This window comes from Marmota flaviventris, chromosome 9 (genome assembly GCF_047511675.1).
Source record: "Marmota flaviventris isolate mMarFla1 chromosome 9, mMarFla1.hap1, whole genome shotgun sequence".
Classification (NCBI taxonomy): domain Eukaryota; kingdom Metazoa; phylum Chordata; class Mammalia; order Rodentia; family Sciuridae; genus Marmota; species Marmota flaviventris.
The window spans coordinates 93,691,927-93,711,765 of NC_092506.1; the positions used below are offsets into that span (position 1 = coordinate 93,691,927).

General features: G+C 33.5%; 1 protein-coding gene across 1 annotated transcript in view; it reads right to left on the reverse strand.

Moving 5' to 3' along the window:
• C9H11orf65 (chromosome 9 C11orf65 homolog) overlaps positions 1 to 18,821 on the reverse strand; it is a 29,659-nt gene extending 10,838 nt beyond the window's left edge. The window contains exons 1-4 of the mRNA XM_027930453.2: positions 18,741 to 18,821; positions 9,641 to 9,733; positions 763 to 816; positions 435 to 635 (exon numbers count right to left, since the gene is read on the reverse strand). Of these exons, the coding sequence (XP_027786254.1) occupies positions 435 to 635; positions 763 to 816; positions 9,641 to 9,733; positions 18,741 to 18,821 (429 nt within the window). The remainder of the gene's footprint in view (positions 1 to 434; positions 636 to 762; positions 817 to 9,640; positions 9,734 to 18,740) is intronic.
• Between the last annotated feature and the right edge of the window lie 1,018 nt (positions 18,822 to 19,839).

The window sequence follows — 19,839 nt, forward strand, 5'->3', positions numbered from 1 at the left end:
GTTGCACTGAACTGAAACATCCTGTTTACTTAACTGTCTCCCCAATTAAAATGGCAAACTATTTGAGGGGAAGAATCATACCTTTTTACCACTGTATGCCTAATGCTTGCACGATTGATAGAAAGTCTGTTGAATGAATTCACACTTCATGTTTCATACTTAGTATATAAAAATATATATAATCTATATGCCAAATATATATAATCTGAATTCCAGAGAATATCTAAAGATGGCCTAATATTAAAGCTGATTACTAGAAGTACAAGTAAATGTTAAGAAAAAGAGATAAATTGCTACTCTTAGAATTATTAATCCTAGAACAGTTTAAGCAAATTTTATCAATAACTAGCAATTATTATTTTTTAAAATGTTCAAAGAGAAAACAGTATCTAAATGTATAAAATTTAAAATTACTAATATTTCTCTTTTCTTACTCTATCAGAAACAGGCCTCCAGCCATTGTTTTCTATACGACGATACCAGCCACTATGATCCTCTTCTTGAAGATGATCATTTTTATTATGCAATGTATGTTTTGCTGGAAGATTTGTGTAATCTCTAGGGCTGTTAGCACACAAATCTTCAATATGTCTGTGAGTAAAAATTTTATAGTATATATCAGGTGGAAATTTAATCTGTAGATGGAAAAGTTCAAAGTATTATTGTAATGCAATTACAAACATGATTATCATTTTTAAAAATTCATCTTTTAAATTTTACAAAAATGTGCTTTAAGATTATTAAAGATTCATGTGTACTTACTCCACCTAATCTGAATCGTACATGAATGCCAGCAGCAGCATCTAGAAGTTCTGCCTATAAGAAAGTACATTACTCTTCAATGTTCTGTATATATCATCTTGCTGCTTCTCATTCTACTATTTTAAAATAGTTGCTGGATATTGATTACTTACAAAATAGATCAGGTGAAAAGAACTCAAATAATTAGTTTTAAATTAAAAAATTTTTTTCAAGCTAAAGACATAATCTCTTACAGACCCAGTAACTAAAATAGCTTATATGACAACTGAAAATAAAATGGTAACAAACTATTTCCTTTCTATACTACATACAAATATAAAAGTCAAGCAACTTATTATTCATAAAAATTAAGTCATCATTAAGTCATATATGATTTACATATAAAATATTATTTTATAAATTCAGGAAAAGAAAGATGATTGGTCAACCCAAGTTCAACACCAGATGATCTTTCCTAATTAGGTTTTGTTAAATCAAAAACCCAGGTTTAAAAATTGTAAGTATTACATATAATAGGTTTTCTACATTGTAGTGCTTTGTTCAACATCTCTAGCAATTAGAGAAATGTAATCAAAACTACTCTAAGATTTCATCTCACTGCAATCAGAATGGCAGCTATTAAGAATACGAACAACAATAAGTGTTGGTGAGGATGTGGGGGAAAAGGCACATTCATACATTGCTGGTAGGTCTGCAAATTGGTGCAGCCAATATGGAAAGCAGTATGGAGATTTCTTGGAAAACTGGGAATGGAACCACCTTTTGACCCAGCAATCCCACTCCTCCATCTATACACAAAGGACTTAAAAACAGCATACTACAGAGACACAGCCACATCAGTGTTCATAGCAGCACAATTAACAATAGTTAAACTGTGGAACCAACTTAGATGCTCTTCAACAAAGGAATGGATAAAGAAAATGTGGTATATATAGGCAATGAAAAATTATTCAGCATTAAAAGAGAATAAAATCAGGGCATTTGCAGGTAAATAAATGGAGAATATAATGCTAAGCAAAGTAAGCCAATTCTAAAAAAACAAATGCTGAATGTTTTCTCTGATATAAGAATGCTGACTCATAATAGTGATGGGGAGGGAGCATGGGAGGAATGGAGGAACTTTAGATAGGCAAAGGGGAGGGAGGGTAAGGGAAGGGGCATGGGGGTAGGAAAGACGGTAAAATGAGATAGACATCATTACCCTAAGTACATGTATGAAGACATGAATGGTGTGACTCTACTTTGTGTACAACCAGAGATATGAAAAATTGAGCTCTATATGTGAATATGAATTATAATGCATTCTGCTGTCATATATAACAAATTGGAATAAATTTTAAAAAATTTTTAAAAAAAGAAAAGCTAGTTCAGGAATAGAAATGCACTAGACCTTAAGAGATGGTGAAAGGAAGTTTGGAATGAAGTAAGAGCACAGGTAAGAGAAGCTGATAGCGGGGCTGGGGATATAGCTCAGTTGGTAGAGTGTTTGCCTCGCACACACAAGGCCCTGAGTTCAATCAATCCCCAGCATCACAAAAAAGAAAAGAAATAAAAGAGAAAGAGAGAGAGAGGCTAATGGGGATATGAATAAAGGGTTACAGAAAAGACAAAAGATGCATCACAGACAAAATGTCTGTGTGATTTGGGTGAGCAGTGAAGGGAATTTTTGTGTTTCAAAAACAAAACTAACAATGAACTTTTTAAAAAATATATTTATTTTTTAGTTGTAGTTGGACACTATACACTTATTTTATTTATTTATTTTTATGTGGTGCTGAGGATCGAACCCAGGGCCTCGCACATGCTAGGCGAGCACTCTACTGCTGAGCCACAATGCCAGCCCCACAGTGAACTTTTTAATGTACTCATTTCCATGTAACCAAGAAGCAATCAAGAATGCTGTTTCACATGTTTAAAAAAAAATGTGTTGTACTAGCTCTGAATCATTATTCCTCTATCAGAGGGTAATGTCCCACCTAAGCCCCAGCTTTCTCTGTGTGTGTGCCTCTTGTTTCTCAATCCCCTATTGGCCTCTTGCTGGTCTTTCCTGAATTAACAACCAGGCTGAGAGATTGTGCTGTGGCAATATATGACACTACCAATCAAATCAGAGCTGAGCAGCTATACCAATTTAAAAAACAACTGAATTAAGAGCAAGAAAAACTTTGGGGGTTAAAGAGAAGCATTACATGATGATAAAGTGGTCAATTCTCTAAGAAGACATAAAAATCCCTGATGTGTATAAACCTAACAGAGCATAAACTTATATGAGGCAAAAATTGATGGAACTACAAGGAAAAACAGAGGAATCCATTATTATAGCTGGAGATACCAATACTCCTCTACTAATAAATGACAGAGTCAGTAGGCAGAAAATCAGTAGGGTCACAGTTGACCGTGACAGCACCATAATTGACTAGATCTACTTGATAACACTTCATCTAATAGCAGAATATACCTGAGAATATTCTTTTCAAGCTTATACAGAAGAAATACCAAGATAGACCATATCTGAGTCATGAAACATACCTTAATAAGTTTAAGATCAGCAATAGAAAGACAAGAGGAAAATACCAAATGCTGGGTATTATAAATAAAAAAATATGTTCAATGAGAAGTCTACAATACAATAATAAAAACTAGAAAGTACTTAGAACTAAGTGAGAAAAGAACTTATCAAAATTTTCAAAATATAGCAAAAACAATGCTTAGAAGAAAATTTATAGCATTGAATTCATATGTTGAAAACAAGAAAGATCTGAAATCAATAATCTAATGTTCCACCTTAAAAAGCTAGAAAAAGGGGCTGGGATTGTGGCTCAGTGGTAGAGTGCTTGACTAGCATGCATGAGGCACTGGGTTCGATTCTCAGCACCACATGCAAATAAATTTTTTAAAAATAAAGGTCCATCAACAACTAAAAAAAATATTTTAAAAATGAAGCTAGGAAACAAACAAACAGTTACTTGGGAAGCTGGGGCAGGAGGACAGTCACAGCAATAGTAAAAGATAACAAAGTTAGAGAACTGACACTACCCAATATCACAAGACTTGCTATTAAGCAAAAGCAATCAAGACAATGTGATATTGGTGAGAAGATAAACAAATACATGAATGGAGCAGAAGAGAAAGCCCAGAAATAGACCTGAATAAGTATAGTCAACTGATTGTTGAAAAACAAGAAAAAGTAATTCAACAGAGAAAATATGTCTTCAATAAATGGTGGTGCAATTCACAATAGCTAAATTATGGAACCAACCTAGATGCCCTTCAGTAGATGAATGGATAGGAAAACTTTGGTATATATACACAAATAGAACATTACTCAGCATTGAAGAGAATAAAATCATGGCATTTGCAGGTAAATGGATGAAATTGGAGACTATAATGCTAAGTGAAGCAAGCCAATCCCCCCAAAACAAAGGCTGAATGTTTTCTTTGATATGAGGATGCTGACTCATAATGGCCTTGTGGGGGAGATATGGGAGGAATGGAGAAAATTTAGATAGGGCAAAGGAGAGGGAGGGGAAAGGAGGGGGCAAAGGGGTAGGAATGATGGTGGAATGAGTTAGACATCATTACCCTAATACATGTATGAAAACTCAAATGGTGTGAAAATACTTTGTGTACAATCAGTGACTTGAGAAATTGTGCTCTATATATGTAATATGAAATGAATTGCATTCTGCCATCATGTATAACAAATTAGAATAAATCAATAATTTAATTTTAAGAAGTGGTGGTAATGCAACTGGAGGAATAAAGGAATATGATACAAATCTTATAAAATATTAAGAAGAAATCTAAATGAATTGGGTTGGGTGACAATTTTTTTTAAGATACAACACCAAAGTTATGACATGTGGAAGAAAATATTATAGATGAACCTTAGTAAAATTTAAAATTAAGTTCTACTCTGTGAAGATTACAAATAGTATGAAAAGATGAGCCATAGACTAGGGAAAAAATATTTTCAAAATATATATCTAATAAAGGACTGGTATTGAAAACATGTGAAGAACTCTAAAAACTCCAAAATGAGAAAATGAAAAACTTGATTTAAAAATGGGCAAAAAGATATCTATAAAGATATCTTACCAATAGTGATATACAGTAAGCATATGAAAAGATGCTCAACCGTATATGTTATCAGGTATGTTAGTCAGGTTTTCATCATTGTGTCCAAAATACCTAACAACAACGATTTGGAGAAGGAAAGGTTTATTTTGGCTCCTGGTATCAGAGGTTCAGTCCATGGTGGGTTAACTCTATTTCTTTTGGCTCAAGAATAGGCAGAATATGATGGAGAAAAGGCAAAGAGAAGAGCACTCCATTCATGACAGCCAAGAAGCAGAGACAGGGGGTTGGAGGAAGAGGCTGGAGGGAAGATCAACTCTTCCAGGGCATGCCCCCAATGATCATCCAACTCCTCCAGTGTGCCTTACCTACCTAAATTACCACACAGATAATTTCATCAATGTAATTGAAAAATTGACTTAATTCACATCAATACATTATGCCCAACTAAAGAATACATTACGTCTAGATAAAAATTTACAAAAATGACATGAAAAGATTGAAGTCACAATGCAATTAAGATAAATATTAGTAATAAAGAGATAACTTGGTAATTCCTCAATTTTGAAAGTACAATTCTAGCTGGGTGTGATAGTGCATGCTTGCAATCCTAGAGGCTTGCGAGCTAAGGCAGGAGGATCTCAAGTTCAAAGCTGGTTTCAGCAACTTAGCAAGGCCGTAAGCACTTAGCGAGATCCTGTCTCAAACTGAAAAATAAAGAAGGCTGGGGATGTGGCTTCGTGGTTAAGTGCCTCTAGTACCAAGAAAAAAAAAAAAGTACAATTCTAAATAACTTTAAGTAGAAATTTTAAAGTATGTAAGCTGCAGCTAAAAGCATGCTTAAGTTAAAATTTATGGGCTCAACTACAAAATACAGTGGGAAATTATAAGTTCAGCATTCAGTTCAAAAAAGTTAGAAAAGTAACAGTTAATATAATTCAAAGAAATTATAAAGAAGGAAATAAGAAACAGCAGGACATGATGAACTAGAAAACAAGTCAGAAAGGCATGAACAATAGACAGGAAAAATAAAGCTGAAATTTGGTTCTTTGAAAAGACTAATAAAAGTGAAATTGGTCAAAAAAGAAAAGACAAATTATCAGGAATAAAAATTTAAAAAACTATTATAGATTCTAAAATATTAGAAAGATCATAAGAGAATATTATGAGCAATTTTAACTTCAACCTTAATAAATTTGAAAATTCAGATTAAATGGACAACTTCATAGAAGAATACAACCTATCAAAGCTAGCAGAAGAATAAATACAAAATAAGAATACACCTTTAACTATGTATTGGATTTATAATTTAAAATCTCACAAAGAAAACTTCTGGCACAGATGGCTTCACTGGTAAGTACTTATCCTCCTTTAAGAAAAAAATAACATTTAATGTAAAAACTAAATCTAGAAAATAAGTGGAGAAGGCACATTTTCCTATCTGTTTTAGGAGGCCAGCTAAGGTTTGTTTGTTTAAAAATATTTTTTACTTGGTCTTTTTAATTATACATGACAGTAGAATGTATTTTGACATCGTACATAGGAGTGTAAGTTCCCATACTTGTGGCTGTACAATTTAAAATGTGGAGTTATACCATTCCTGTATTCATATATGAACATAGGAAAGTTATGTCCAATTCATTCTATTGTCTTTTCTCTATTCCCATTCACCTTCCCTTCCCTTCATTCCCCTTTGTCTATCCCAGTGAACTCCTATCCTCACCTCTCCCACTTATTGCGAGTTAGCATATGCGTATCAGAGAGAATATTCGGAGGCCAGCTAAGTTTGACACAAAAATCTTGACAAAAAAAGTACAAAAAAGTAAATTACATGTTCTACATGAACATACATGTAAAAATTTCAACAAAATATTAGCCAACTGTATATATTTGGGGATACTTAAAAAGACATGACCAAAATGTGTGTATTCTAGGAAACTTAACAAAAGAAACAGAAGAAAAATAATACATCAATTAAAGCAGAAAAATGTCTCTGAAAACTTAATCATTCTTGGATTTAAAAAAAAAATGATTGTAGCTTAACAAAGAAGGAAACTTTCTTAATCACATAAAAGGTTTCTACAAAACAACTCAGTAGCACAATTCCTATTTAATGATAAAATACTGAAAATGAGACAAAGGTCATCATTTCTATTAATCATTATTTAAGGTTCTACTCAATGCAGAAAGAAAAATAAGTGATGCATAATGTTAAGAAAGGGGAAAATATCTGAACATGATATTTTTTCTATAGAAACTCCAAAATAATTCATGTTCCAATTATTACAATTAATAAATGAGGATTATAGAATTACTGGAAACAAAGCTAATATATAAGAATTGATTATCTTTCTATATATTAATCAAAAATTTTGTAATTACCATTTATAGGAGCAAAGAATAAGGTATAAGTCTAATAAAAGATGTGTAAAACCTCTATACAGAAAACTATAAAACATTATTGATAAAAAAATACATAAAAAATAAATAATGTGGCCAAATGGATTTTCCAGAAGAAAGTGCTGATATGAAGTTTGGGTGTCACAGGTTTACTGTGGGTCAACAAACAATCTATGAAATAAGGAGAAGAAAGATGAACTGGACAAAGGAAGAATTTGAACTGCAATGCAAGCCCCATAAAACCTGGGCCAATCATTCAGGGAGCTCTAAAATGAATTTTGTCCACATCACAAAGACCTTTAATACCCTTCTGCCCACCTACCACACTCTGCTTGGTCCCTGGATGTGGGTTGCCCTGGAAACAGTTGACTTAACATGAAAGCAGTTCTCTGCAGAAAATGGAGAAACTGAAGATGGTCACAGCCAGCAGGAGGCTGTCTGCTGTCTATAATACCCAAAACCAAGTAGTAAATCCATCTGTGAAGACAGATTTGAGCAGCCCATCTCACATTTCCCATAAAAGTTCATGGATTAAAGCTCTCAATATTGTCATGATGTCAGTTTTCCTCGAATTGATCTAAATATTCAATACAATACCAATTAAAAATCTCAATAGGTGTTTAACAGCCTTTACTGTGGTAAAATATAACATAAATGTACCATTAGTGACATTTAGTTGTTTCATAATGTTGTATAGCCACTATTGACTTGCAGAATATTTTCTTCACTCCAAAAGGAAACCCTATATCCATTAATCAGTTGTTTCCTCATTCTTCCTGTTTACAGGCCTTGGCAACCACTAGTTTTTCTCTTTATTAATATTCTCTATTTTATCAGACATCTCTATGTATCATTTTCCTTTGCCTACTCCTTCCCAACTTTTGAGTCTTCCTGTTCTTGCTTCGTCTGCTATCCCTTAGTTGCAGGTAGTATATGACTAAATACTGGATCTGGGACTGTGTGAAAATGCTGAAACAAAGGCAAGACTCTTGCAGGTCCCTTGGGAACTGCCAGGTAGATAATAAATCACAACTACAGTTTTTGTGAACCATCTCTGTATTTTGAATCCTGGTTCTCGTAAGCCACCCCAGAAATTTGGGCCTTTTGTTTTCCTGGCTGCTGCCAAGTTGGAGAATGGGGACCTTAGATGGGTAAGCAAAAAACACCTCAATGTTTGTTTTGTTTTTAGTACTGAGGATTGAATCCAGGGGTTCTTTACCCTTTACCTCTGAGCTACATCCCCAGTGCTTTTTTTTTTTTTTTTTTTACTTTTTGTTTTTGAGACAGGGTGCTCCTTAAGTTGTGAAGGCTGTCCCCAAACTTGTGCTCCTTCTGCCTCAGCCTCCCAAGTATCTGGGATTACAGACATGTGCCACTGCTCAGCCTGGAATGCTTTCTTAACAAGATTTGGTGACCTTTACTTTCATTAGAAAAGGCCCCCTTTTAAGTTTTTAAATTATTTGATTTCAGAGTTCTGAAATCTAATTCAATCCTCAGCACCACATAAAAATAAATAAATAAAATAAAGGTACTGTGTCCAACTACAACTAAAAAATAAATATTTAAATTTAGATTTCAGAGTTCTGATAAGGTTGATTCTGACAGTTGCTCTTAGAGTCCCTATTTCATCATTGTCACTCCACTAATAGACTAGAGTAGGAGGCTGGAGATTGATAAATTAAAAAGTTTACATGAAAATATAAGACATCTAAGAATAACCTGGAGGAGTCTTCTCAAAGAAGAATTATAATACTGGAGAACTCTATCATAGAATAGACTTGTTATAAAGCTATTGTAGTTAAGACCAGAGTAGAAAAATAGACCAATGGAACAGAGTAGAAAACTCAGGAACAAATAAATACATAAACTACCTCTTGATTTATTATAAAAGTGGCATTGTAAAAAGTCAAATTTTTACTAATTCTGCCCCTCTCTCCTAACTTTATTATGTACACATAAAATTTACCATCTTACCCATTTTAAGTGTGATATTAAATACATTCATAATGTTGTACAACTATCACTGTCATCATCTTCATAATTCTTTTCATATTGAAACAACGTTGAATGAATAAATGCATACCCCAAAGCGTACTATGAAATTCTATTCATATGTAGTTCAAAAATGGGAAACTAAAATGTGATGTTAGATTAGTGCTCACTTTTTAGAAGGAAGCATTGGCAGTAATTTTCAGGGCATCTGAAGGAGGCAATTTGGAGTATGAAAACATTGATCTGGGAGATGATTCATTTAACTATATACTTTATGAAGTTTCTGCATGTACATAATATTTCAATAAAAGGGTTTAATAAAACAAGTATGCACATATTGAATTGATAAAGTATTCATATATTTTAAGGAAAAAGATAAGGTGTTATAATAAATAAATAATGTCCTTACCTCTTTAGGATTAATATATTTTACTATCTGATGTGGTTCTCCTTGTCTTCTTAAATTAATCAGACTTTTAAAGTGTTGAAATACAGCAACATTCTAAAGGTTCAAACATAAGATTTTGTAATTTGCTGTTTGCCTAATTAGGGCAAAAATAAAAACTATAAATACAGATTTTATGAACTTTAGTTGGATTTTTGGAAATATTACCCACTCAGGGTTAGCTTTGATAAGCCAGTTAATGTTGGCATTATTCTCATAAAGAGTTTTACCCTTAAATTTACAATTGCATCACCATGGGCTATAAATAAAATAGCCCAAACTTTGGTTAGTCACCTCTGTTTACTCTTCAGAGTAATCTAAGAGAAAAACAAAATGTAGTTGACTGGTTAAGAAAACTGAATACAGCATAATATTATCTGTATTCAACTCTTATACTTACTAAGACAAGGACTCAGGACAAGCTGCTTAACATCTACTGTGCTCAGTTTCTTCATGTATACAATGGGAATGAAAGTGATTATTTCACAAAGCAATGATGATGAATAAATGTGTTAATATTGTAAAGCACCTAGAATAGTTCCTGGCACAGGAAAGAGCCCAGTAAACATTAAGTTATTAACACTACAGAATCCCCCTTACTCCCAAAGTAATTCCCCTGATTTACAAAACCATCTGCTTTTCCCATTTGTGCAAATTTACTCAATCAACCCCATGTAATTCTTCTATCTTGGAAAACTGTTTCTTGGGTAATCCTCCCCTCATATCTTGTCCACCTGAAAGCCCCTTAGCAATTCTTGGTAAACTCCCTGCCTCCCCTATTTGTTTACGTTAAGTTACATAAAATAAATTCAAAGTGAAGTAATACATAGTATCAACATAACAGTATGAAGCCCTATTGCAATTGTTTATGGACAATGGAGAAGCCCATGTCCAAACAATTAGTATTCTTTCTGAAAGGAATACATAGCTCCACCAAGTAAAATGCCAAAATGGGTAAACAAGAAAATTTAATTATGGCTCAAAATCTGACTAGTATCTTATAAATATGTAGATTACTATATTATAGCTATCTACTAATGCATAACTTAATATAAGTAGAATTGCTAATGACCTACTGCCTTCAGAAATAAAGGTTTGGATCAATTCCCAGATAAGGAGCCACAACCAGCTGAGGCACTTCCTAAAGAAAAGGAAATATGGGGGCTGGGGTTTTGGCTCAGTGGTAGAGTGCTCACCCAGCATGTGCAAGGCCCTGTGTTCGATCCTCAGCACCACATAAAAATAAATAAATAAAATAAAGGTATTGTGTCCAACTACAACTAAAAATTAAATATTTTTTAAAAAGAAAAGGAAATATGGAGTGGTGAGCAGAAGAATAAAGTTAAAAATATCATAATCACTTTCAGAAACTAGTATTTATCAGCATTTCCTTTTTATATTTATATATAAATATTAACCAATTTTTTTTCTTTCTTTTCTCTCTTGCCAATATCCTTACAACTGAATGTAAGGTATGCTAATGATGGTATAGTTATCAGAATAATGCTCACCCCAAAGATGCTCAATCCTAATCCCAGGATTCTGAAAGTAAGTTATATGAAAAGGAGCAATTAATATTGCATTAGCACCTGGCATGGTGGCACATGCCTGTAATCTCAGAGGCTAGAGAGGTTGAGACAGGAGGATCACAAGTTCAAGGCCAGGCTCAGCAACTAAGTGAGACCCTGTCTATTAAAAAAACCTGAAGATGACTGTAATGTGGGAAGATTAGACTGATAGGCAGACCTTAATCATAAGGGTCTGTGTAAGTGAAAGCAGGGAGGAAGAAGAGTCAGTGTCAGAGTGATGTGAAAAAAAAATTGACAAAGTCATTGCTGGATTTGAAGATGGAGGAGGAACATGTGCTAAGATGTAAGAACTATTAGAAGCTGTAAAAGGCAAGAAAACAATTTCTTCCTTAGAGCCTCCAGAAAGCAGACAGTCTTAATGACATATTGATTTTAGCCCAGTTAAAATGTTCAGACTTTTTACCTCCAGAAATGTAAGAAAAAATTTTCCCACTTTTTTATTGGTGCAATGTAGTTGAGATAATGATGGGATTTGTTATTACATATTTGTACATGTATACAATATAACAATATAATTTGGCCAATATCACTTCTTCCCTCCCTTGCCACCTCCCATCCCTTGGTCCCTTTTCCTCTACTGCTATCCCTTGGATTTTCATGAGATTCGTCCCCACCTTTCTTTTCCTTTTTCCTCTCTAGCCTCCACATATAAAACATATGACCCTTGAACTTCTGAATTTGACTTATTTCACTCAACATAATGGTCTCTAGTTCCATCCATCTTCATGCAAATGACAATTTCATTTTTCTTTGTGGCTGAATAAAACTCCATTGTACATACATAGGAAACATTTTCTTTTTCCATTCATCCATCTATGAACACCTAGGTATTGTGAATTGTGTGACTATAAACATGGGTATGCATATATCATTATAGTGTGCTGACTTTTAATTCTTAAGGATAAATATTGAGACTGGAATATATAGCTGGTCATATGGTGGTTCCATGCCTAGTCTTTTGAGGAACCTCCATACTGATTTCTATAGTGGTTGTATTAATTTACAATCCCACCAGCAGTGTAAAAGTATTCCTTTTCTGCACATCCTTGCCAGCATTTATTAGTGTTTATATTTTTGATGACTGCCATTCTGACTGGAGTACGATGAAATCTCAGTGTAGTTTTGATTTGCATTTCCTAATTGCTAAGGATGCTAAACATTTTTTCATATATTTGTTGGCCGTGTATATTTCTTCTTTTGAGAAGTGTCTGTTTAATTCATTTTCTTGTTTGTTAATTGGGGGGATGGTTGGTGTAAAGTTTGAGTTCTATTAATCCTCTGTCAGAAGAATAGGTAGCAATGATTTTCTCCCATTCTTTAGGTTCTCCCTTCACATGTTTGCTTTGCTGTGCAGAAGCTTTTTAATTTGATATCATTCCATTTTTTAATTTTTGGCATTATTTCCTGAGATTTAGGAGAGCTTTGTTTTTTAAAGCACTAGGTTTGTGACAATTTTTGCAGCAGTAATAAGAAATTAATATGTCTTTAACCTTACATCTAGTATTGAATTTATAAGATACCATAGGAAGAGTATGCTCAGCAAAAACAGGAAGAAAAATGATCCAAAGATGGATAAAGTTTCTTTTGGGAAGGGGGTGAATATGTTTTGGCTTATGTGAGGTTTGCTTCATGTTATGAATTAAATTATAAAATTTAATCATTTTAATGTTGACTTTACTTAGAAGTTACAAATGGCCAATAAACACATGAAAAATACTCGGCATCACTCAGCATCAGGAAAGGCAAATCAAAACCACACTGGGAGGCTGTGGCTCAGTAGTGGAGTACTTGCATCATATGTGTGAGGCACTAGGTTCAAATTCTTAGCACAACACATAAAAATAAATAAAGATTTTTAATACAACACTGAGATTCTACTTAACATCAACTAAAATGACTATTATAAAAATAAAACAGAATAATAAACAGAAAATAAAAAGTATTGGCAAGGATGTATGTGGAGAGCGGTGACAGTGATTGGGAGACTAGTGTCTGAGACTGGTGTCCCTGATGACTTCATGGCAGTGGCATGCTTGGTACCTGGGAAAGTTTCTGTGCAAAGATGCAGGATGCTCTCCATGGGGAGGCTCTGTGCTAGAGTCTGATTAGCCTCAGCCTTGCTCTCAGGCACTCAGCTCCTTGGAATGAAGAAATTCCCTCTCTAAGACAACCACAATGTTTCACCAGCTCTCTGCTGCTGAACCTGCCCATATAATAGTAACTTTTAATAATGGACTTTCTTAAGAGCTATATATGCTCCTAACATTGCACATTGCAACTGTAGAATGTAACTGAGGAATAAGCTGCATTATGTTGCTAACTGTAACTTTCATGAATACAAAGATAATGCTTACATAGTCTTTAATCTGATTAATGAGACATATATAATAAAGATTGCTGGTGTAATTCTTCAGACCTGCTTCTCCATCAGAGAGCAGCGTTCTACCCAATCCCAGCTATTTATTTCACAATCTGAGTTCATGAGTCTTATTTCTTCCAATCTCCCATTGCCCCTAGCCAAAAACTGCTAGTTTAACTGTGCTGGTTACAGCAGATGTACAGAAATTAGAAACTTTGTACATTACTGAGAGAAATGTAAAATAGTACAGCAACTATGGAAAGCAGTTTGGTGGTTCCCTCACAAAGTTTAACATAGTATTATAATTTGACACAGCAATTTGAATTTTAGAAATATACCCAAAAGGATTTTTAAAAAAAGATAGGGCAGAGGGGTAGGAGGGGGCATGGGGTTAGAAATGATGGTGGAATGTGATGGACATCATTATCCAAAGTACATGTATGAAGACACGAATTGGTATGAATATACTTTGTATAAAACCAGAGATATGAAAATTTGTGCTCTATATGTGTAATATGAATTATAATGCATTACACTGTCATATATAAATAAAACAAATTAATTTTAAAAATCCATATAATTGTACCTTGATATCATTGTAACTTTGGAAACAATATAGCAACTAACAGGGTGTTCTTTGAAATGAAAAAAAAAAAAGGTTTATTGAGAAGATCAGCCTTGAAATGAATCAATAAAACCAATACTTCATCATTACTACAGTAAAAATATTTTACTAAAATTTTTGTCTTAAATATGAAGAAACAGAATTTATAACTAAATGGATTTCATCACATTGACAACATTTTCCTCCTTTGTACTTTTTGGCTCTTACAAATAAAATTTCCTTAAGCAATCAAAAAAAAGTGCTCAAACAGATACTTGAATATGAATTTTCATAGCAGCATCATTCACAGTAGCTCAAAACTAGAAACAGCCCAAATGGCCATTAACAGATGAATGGATAAACAAAACAAAACCAAACACATAAAACCCCAAACTTACTTATATGAGGTACCAAAAATAGGAAATTAATAAAGACAAAGTAGAATAGAGGTTACCCAGGCAGGTCTGGAGAGTAAGACAGTGTTAGTAAGACAGTATTATTTAAGGGTGTAAGAAGTTCTGTTTGGGATGGTAAAAAAGTACTGAAAATGGATGGTGAGGATGGGTGTACAACACCATCAATACATTTTATATGCCTAAAATGGCTAAAATTGTAAATTTTATGATATATATACTTTAGCAAAATAAAAATAAGCACTACTTAAAACAAGAATAAAAATGTGTTCCTAATGTTTCAAACCAAAATATAAGTGAATTATATAACAACAGAACAAAGGGGAAGGGCATAACTTGTTGAGATTTTTATATTAACTGGAAAGTACTAATTTATGGCAAACACTAATTAATCAAGGGCAAATAGTAGGGAAACACACTAAAAGAATATGTAAGTATTCTAAAGATCTATTAAGGTATAGCAAACTAGTGGTGGTGTTAAACAACCATCGTTTAATTATACTCACAATATGGGCCATGGTTATGGGTTATACTGGTAGGGCATAGTACCAGGACTCTTTTTTTTTATTTTAAGAGCATTATAGTTATACATAGTGGTTGGGTTCATTTTGACAAAATCATACATGCATGGAATTTGACTTCAATTCCTGTTCCTTCACTCCCTCTTGATCTTCTACTCTACTGATCTTCCCTATATCTTTATGGTATCTGATTCCCCCTTCTTTCCCTTATTTTTCTCTTACTTCCACATGAGAGAAAACATTCAACCTTTGACTTTTTGACTAATTTCACTTAGCATTATGTTCTCCATTTCCATCCATTTACCAGCTAAGGCCACAATTCCATGCATGTACATTTTTATATATAATTTTACTTGTTGATGGGCCTTTATTTTATTTACTTATATGTGGTGCTGAGGATGGACCCAGTGCCTCACACATGCTAGACAAGTGCTCTAACACTGAGCTATAACCCCAGCCCAATTTAATCCTTCTTCATGGTTGAATAAAACTCCATTGGGTACATATACTACATTTTCTTGATCCATTCATCCACTGACAGGCATCTGGGTTGACTTATCATCTGGGTTGATAAGTATTGATCTTATATCCTGCTGCTTTGCTGAAATCATTTATCAGCTCTAGAAGTCTTCTGGTAGAGTTTTTTGGCTCTTCTAGATATAGGATCATATCATCAGCAAAAGGGAAAATAAGTTGTCAGACTATTTTTATCCCTTAATTACCTTCTTTTCACTGATTTCTCTAGCTAGAGTTTTGAAAACTATATTGAATAGAAGTAATAATAATGGACATCTTTGTCTTGTTCCTAATTTTAGAGGAACTGCTTTCGGATTTTCTCCATTCAGTATAATATTAGCTTTGGAGTTGCCATTTACAGCCTTTATAATATTGAGGTAAGTTCCTTCTATCAGTAGGACAGTCTTTTCTGACTTCCACAGGAACAGACTTCAGCTATGATGACTGAAACACCTGGAAATGATTGGGATGACTCAACTGGGGCGGTAGGTCGGTGACCACAATTCTAGCTGTCAAGTTACTTCTCTTGGTTCTTTGCCAACTTAATTTGCTAAAGATGGAATATCAAAGACGTTTTTTCACTTATCTGATAACTGAGCTGAAATAGTTGATACAGCTGGTAATGGCCAATCATTCATCTCTGTAGCCAGCCTTTCTCTGAGAAAGCTTGGGCTTCCCTTCAAGCATGGCAGTTTCTGGTCAGTTGTTTATCTTACATGGTCGTAAGATTCAGGACAGAGACATTAACACTGCAATGCTTTTATGAAATAGACTCAAGAGGTCCACTTAGAGGTCCCAGAACATTGTGTTCTCTTTTATTGGTTTTAGCAATAAAGCAAGTCACTAAAATAATCCAGATTCAGTGGAAAAGATTGTCATTCACCTCTCAATAGAAGAAACAGCAAACAAGTGATAGACATTTTTAATCAACCAAAACAATTAAAAAGTTGATACAGAAGAACATAATGGGATATCAAAAATGTTTAATAAAAAGAAAGGCAAAATTAGGAGGGGAACATAGGAAGAACACATCAGACAGGAAAAATAAATAGCAAGGTGGTAGCCAAGTAGTACAGTAATTATAATAAATGTTAATGATCTAAACATACTAGTTGAAAGACAAAATTATTTAGGATTAAACAAAATTAGTTACAAATATATTTTGTTTAAAATAGTCTTTACATAGGATATAAAAAGCTTGAAACAACAAGAGAGAGAAATGAATTACAGTAGATGGGTTAGAGAGAGAAGATGGGAGTGGAGGGGAGGGGAGAAGAAGGGGGTTAGTAGAAGATAGGAAAGGCAGCAGAATACAACATACACTAGTATGGCAGTATGTAAAAAAGTGGATGTGTAACCGATGTGAATCTGTAATATGTATATGGGGTAAAAATGGGAGTTCATAATCCGTTTGAATCAAATGTATGAAATATGATATGTCCAGAGCTTTGTAATGTTTTGAACAACTAATAAAAAAGATAAAAAAAGGGATAAAAAAATTTAAAAAATAAAAATCCAAATTGGAAATATACAAAGTTAAATTGTCTTTATTTGCAGTTGATATGGTTTTATATGTAGAAAACTCTAAAGATTCCATCAGAAAGTATTAGAATAAATGAATTTATTAATGTTGCAGGATACAAAAAAAATCAACACGCAAAAATAGTAGTGTCTAAATACTAGCAATAAACTATCAAAAAAACAAATTAAGAAACAATACCACTTGTAATAGTTACCAAAAATACTTAGGAATAAATTTAACCAAGGATGTAAAAGACTTGTATGCCAAAAACTATTTTAGAAGAAAGAAATAAATGAAAAGATATCCCAGGTTCACAGGATATCATGTAATATCTATGTTATATGGATTATCATGAAAATATCAATATTACTCCAATCTATCATTTAAGTTGCTGACTCTAAATTCATATCCTTATTTGGTTTCCATTACAAACCCGTTCCTTCACTGGAACCCCCTTGAAGTGTAGTGCTTCTACCCAGCTTCCTCCAACATCATGCTACCTTCTATTTTGGGTTTTTCAGAAGTTAGATAATATTTCTAATCTGCTTATGAAATTCCTTCTGTCTGTTATGAATTAACCTTCTACATACATCATATCAATGGGATTGTGGAAGGATAGAAGATTTTTAAAAATGTGTGCTCAGAATATGAATCCACACACACTTATTTGTTTTTGTACTTGGTTTCTCTGCTGTAGCCCCTTTAAGGCAAGAATGTATTGTGAAATGCCTAGCAGTGACAGGATTACATAATTATTCAAAGTCACATGGCCAGTTGGGTGTGGGAGAAAAAAGTTGCAAACGATAAAGCTTAAGCCTAGATTGTGAGTCTGTTGACAGACACAAAGAAATATTTTAAAAGAAAATTACTGTTTTAGTGTTGGAAGTCAACATAGTTATGCCCCAGTTTAAGTTTTATGGCTTTTTTAGAAACAAAAGAGGTAAACAATAGAAGCTATTTTACAACATTTGATTAACTGATACAAAGGTGTTTTTACATGCTAGAAACAGAGCCACAAAAAACTTCACATAGAATCGCCAGGAAAGATCAAGTATAGCTGCTATTAGAGAGAAAAAAGTGAAGTCACTTTAGCTCTTAGCTCTCACCCAATCAGGTAAGCCAACTTGGAATATTCCTCACAACTATGAGACCAACTCTGCCCAAGGAGGAGTACAATAAGTAACTAACACCTTAATCCAAATGCAATGTATTATTAAACTACAGGCTCCTCAAGGGTAAATATGTCACAAATCTGATTCCCTAGTCAAAAAAACATTTAGAGGTGAAGGTCAAATGAGCCTATTAGTGATACTTTTACTGATAGCAGCCATTATCAAAGTGGCTAGTTCCATTGAGGAACTTAATATTTGTGAAACTAACAAAATAATTGTGTTTTTCTGAAATTTAAAGTCTGCTTTTAAAGTAAAGAGTAAAACACAAAACCTGAAAAACTAAAAAAACTACTGAATTCTACACTTTACACAGGTTAATTTTATGACATATAAATTATAATCTCAATAAAGATGCTAAATAAACTCACAAGAAATTTTTTCCAGGCCCTCTGAATGACTTCTGCAGCCCTTTCTTTCCTTATATTTTCTATTTCTTTTTTCCCAGGCATTTGAAAGTCCTAAAATAAAAAAAAACAAAGGATTTATTTAAAATCATTTTCTATACTCTACTATGAAACTGACACTAGAATACAGCAGAAATTTAATAGAGTTGTATGAGTGAAAAAATGAGATTTGGTATCAAAATATTTATAATAGGGCTGGGGATGTGGCTCAAGTGGTAACACGCTTGCCTGGCATGCTCGGGGCCCTGGGTTCGATCCTCAGCACCACATAAAAAAGTAAAGATATTGTGTCCACTGAAAACTGAAAAATAAATACTAAAAAGTACTCTCTCTCTCTCTCTCTCTTTAAAAAATATTTAAAATAAAAAGTAGTCTCTTATTATTGATTATCTAATTATGTTCCAATTTATTATTTCTAATCCCAACAAGGACACTAAATAGCAGAGTTTATTAATATGCTTATAGTAGAGATGAGAAGACTGAACTAAAGGCTTAAGATCAAGTAGTAACAAAGCCAGTATTGAACTGAACTCCAGTCTGTTGTGGAAGTCCATGGTCTTTACATACTTTCTTGTTTGCTTGAAATAAAGTTTTCTTAATATGCAGAGAAACAGATACATTCCCAAAGTTGGATAGGCTTCTAATCTAGAATTAGAGGTGATAGAAGACTTTTTCAGTATAGCCCTTAACCACATTGACTATTTAATAAATCATACATTATTTTTTAAATGAAGCTTTACTATTAAGGAGCAAAACAAAATCACTATTTCTAATTCACAATTTTTATTCATACCATAAAGAATTAATAATAAAAGTCAGAAAGATATTCTAGTTTTTGACTGTGTTAGTCATATTTTCATCACTGTGACCAAAATACCTGACAAGAACAACTTCGAGGTGTAAAGATTTATTTTAACAAATGGTTTCAGAGGTTTGAGTTTATGGTCAGCCACCTCCATTTCTTTGGGCCTGAGGCAAGGTAGAACATCATGGTAGAAGGACATGGTAGAGGAAAGCTCCTTGTCTCATGCCAGTCAGAAAGCAGAGAGGGAGAAGAAAGGAA